Raw genomic sequence first — 2494 nt, forward strand, 5'->3', positions numbered from 1 at the left:
GGGAGCGTCCCTGTATAGTTATAATGAGTTCTACTAAGGGATTTATGTAGCACCAGGGGCCCCTAATGGGCCCCTGGTGCTACATAAATCCTTTAGTAGAACGGCCCCCAAAGGGCCCCCGAGGGGCCCTTTGGGGGCCCCATTGTACCCTATAGCAGCAGAAGATGTATCCGTTTGTTTACATACCCCTGGTGCCTTTGCGTCTTGGTCTTTGGGGCCTCAATCGGGGTATAACCTTTTTTATAGTAAGACTCTCTAGACCTAGGGGGCCCCCCTGGGGGCCCCCATCTCCCCATAAACCATGGGTACTTGATGGTAAGGAGGCCCCCAAGGAGGAAGAAGGTGTAGTACCTGAGCCTCTTACACTGCCTAGGTGGGCCCCTGACGGAACAGGGCTAAGGGGCCCCCCACCGCCCAATCGGAAATTTCTTTGGGGGCCCCCCTGGGGGCCCCTTTGGGTCTGGGGGCCCCCCATAGAGGGCACACGCTGTCTAGGGGAACCAAAGGAGACACTAGGGACTCGGGGGAGCCCAAACCCCCAGGGGCCCTCGGCGCTGAAGGGACAGGATCTTGCGGATGTAGCAGCAGCAGCAGCACCTTCTTCAGTTTTGCTGCTGCTGCTGCTGCTGCTGCTGCTGCTGCTGGATGGTGGCCCCCCTTTATTGTCTGCTGTATCTGTTGAGTTCTTCCCTTCCAAGAGGGCCCCTGTTAGTCGGGTAGAAGGGCTTTCCTGTGCCTCCGTGCTTCCTGCTGCAGCACCAGCAGCAGCACCAGCAGCTTCTGCTGCTGTTGCACTGTCTCCTGACTGGGGCCCCCCCTCCTCGTCCATGGGGGCCCCCAAACCCCCCACATTTAGCTGCTCCGCGGCTGCTCTTATACGGCTCAGTGCCCAGCTAGGGTAAGAAGGGGGGACCTCCTCGGGCCCCCCTTCTTCCGTCTGTGGACTCTGCTGTTGCTGGTGCTGTTGCTGCTGCTGCTGCTGCTGCTGGGGGGCCCCGCCTGTCTCCATTGCTGTAACAGGAGACTCCTGGAGGCAGCAAGAGGGGTTACCCTGTTTCTCTTGTCCTTCTATGTCTAGTACCCCCGAACTGGAGGCCCTATCCTGAGGATTGAGGGCCCCCTGGGGGCCCCCCTGTATATTTGAAACTGTACCATCTGAGCCCTGCCGCCTGGCCCCTGCGCAGCACTTATGGGGGCCCCTGCTGCAGGACCCTGGGGTTGGGGGGAGCCCCGAAGAGGGGTTGGCCCCGCTACCACAAGCTGGGTTGCAGGGGCCCCTCCCTGTACCCTGTGCCCTCTGCTGCAGCCGAGGGCGAGCTGTTACATTCCTTGTTTCGCCACGGGGCCCCACAGTACCACCTTTAGATTGTACTGGGGGGGGCCCAGTGGTTACGGGGGCCCCCAGCACCCTTTGGGGCCCCTGCAGATCTAAAGCTGCAGAAGAGGCACTGCGGTCGGCTGCCCGGCCATCTCTAGAGTTGCCGGCAGCAGCAGCAGCAGCAGCTGCTGCTGCTGTTGGCGTTTTTGTGCACCCTTGCATGCCCTTGTCTTTATAGAGGGGCGCGGGGTCCCTAAGCAGGGCCTCCGCATCCAACAGCACAACCCCGTCACCGGACCTCGAGGGGCCCCCCATCCCTCTGGACCCTTCAGCAGCAGAGGACCCCTCTGCAGCAGCAGCAGCAGCAGCAGCAGACTTGGATGCAAAATACCTTAGAGAATTCTCTACAGCATCTGATGCTGCTTTTGCTGCTTCTACTGCCATAGGCAAATAGTCAAAACCTAGGGGCCCTTCCTCAGGGGCCCCTGGGTCTTCTGGATCAGGAAGTCCGTCGGGGGCCCCAGGGCCCCCCAGGGCCTCTCCTGTTGGGGCCCCTCCTGGTAGACGCCTGCTAGAGAACTCACGAGAAAAACGGGGGCCCCCAGGGGCCCTTGCTGTGTACAATATGCTGCCGTCCTCTGCTCTAGAGGGTACTGCGGATCCATGTCTCCTTCTGGGGGCCCCCCGACGTCGTGGGGGGGGCCCTGTTGGCTTACGTTGGGCGTTGTTACAAGCAGGAGGAGGAGGAGGGGGAGGGGGCCCCCTAAGACCCAATAGGGTACACCGTAAACAATTCTCTGTGTCCTCTTCTCCCTCCATACCCGTACTTACAGGGGGGGAGGACCCGCCAAGCAGCAACTGGGGGGCCCCTCGTACAATCTGCAGGGCCCAATCATGTATAGCCAACCCCACTGACACACCAGCAAGCAGCAGAGAGTCAACGTCAAAGTGCTGCAAAGGAGGGGGGCCCCCAGGGCCCCCGGGGCCCCCTGTAGTTTCCGTGGGGGTCCCTGGGGCCCCTGCAGTACCATTTGGTACGGAGGCACCTCCAAGGCTGGCAGAAGGAGCGGGGGCTCCCCCAGGTAGCTTATCCTCATAAGGGGGGGGCCCTGCATTATCTCCCGAGGGGCCCCTCGCATATAGATGTGGAGGGGCCCCTCCGCTGTTGTCTCCTGC

At 61.5% G+C, this 2494-nt stretch overlaps 1 protein-coding gene across 1 annotated transcript in view; it reads right to left on the minus strand.

Moving 5' to 3' along the window:
* Positions 1 to 364: 364 nt before the first annotated feature.
* The window catches only part of EMWEY_00035190 (zinc carboxypeptidase, putative), a gene marked incomplete at both ends in the record, with an annotated part of 9947 nt that continues 7817 nt past the window's right edge, over positions 365 to 2494 (minus strand). The window contains one exon of the mRNA XM_013478550.1: positions 365 to 2490. Coding sequence (XP_013334004.1) covers positions 365 to 2490 — 2126 coding nt within the window. The remainder of the gene's footprint in view (positions 2491 to 2494) is intronic.

This window comes from Eimeria maxima, genomic scaffold (genome assembly GCF_000499605.1).
Source record: "Eimeria maxima Weybridge genomic scaffold, Emw_scaff492, whole genome shotgun sequence".
Classification (NCBI taxonomy): Eukaryota; Apicomplexa; class Conoidasida; order Eucoccidiorida; family Eimeriidae; genus Eimeria; species Eimeria maxima.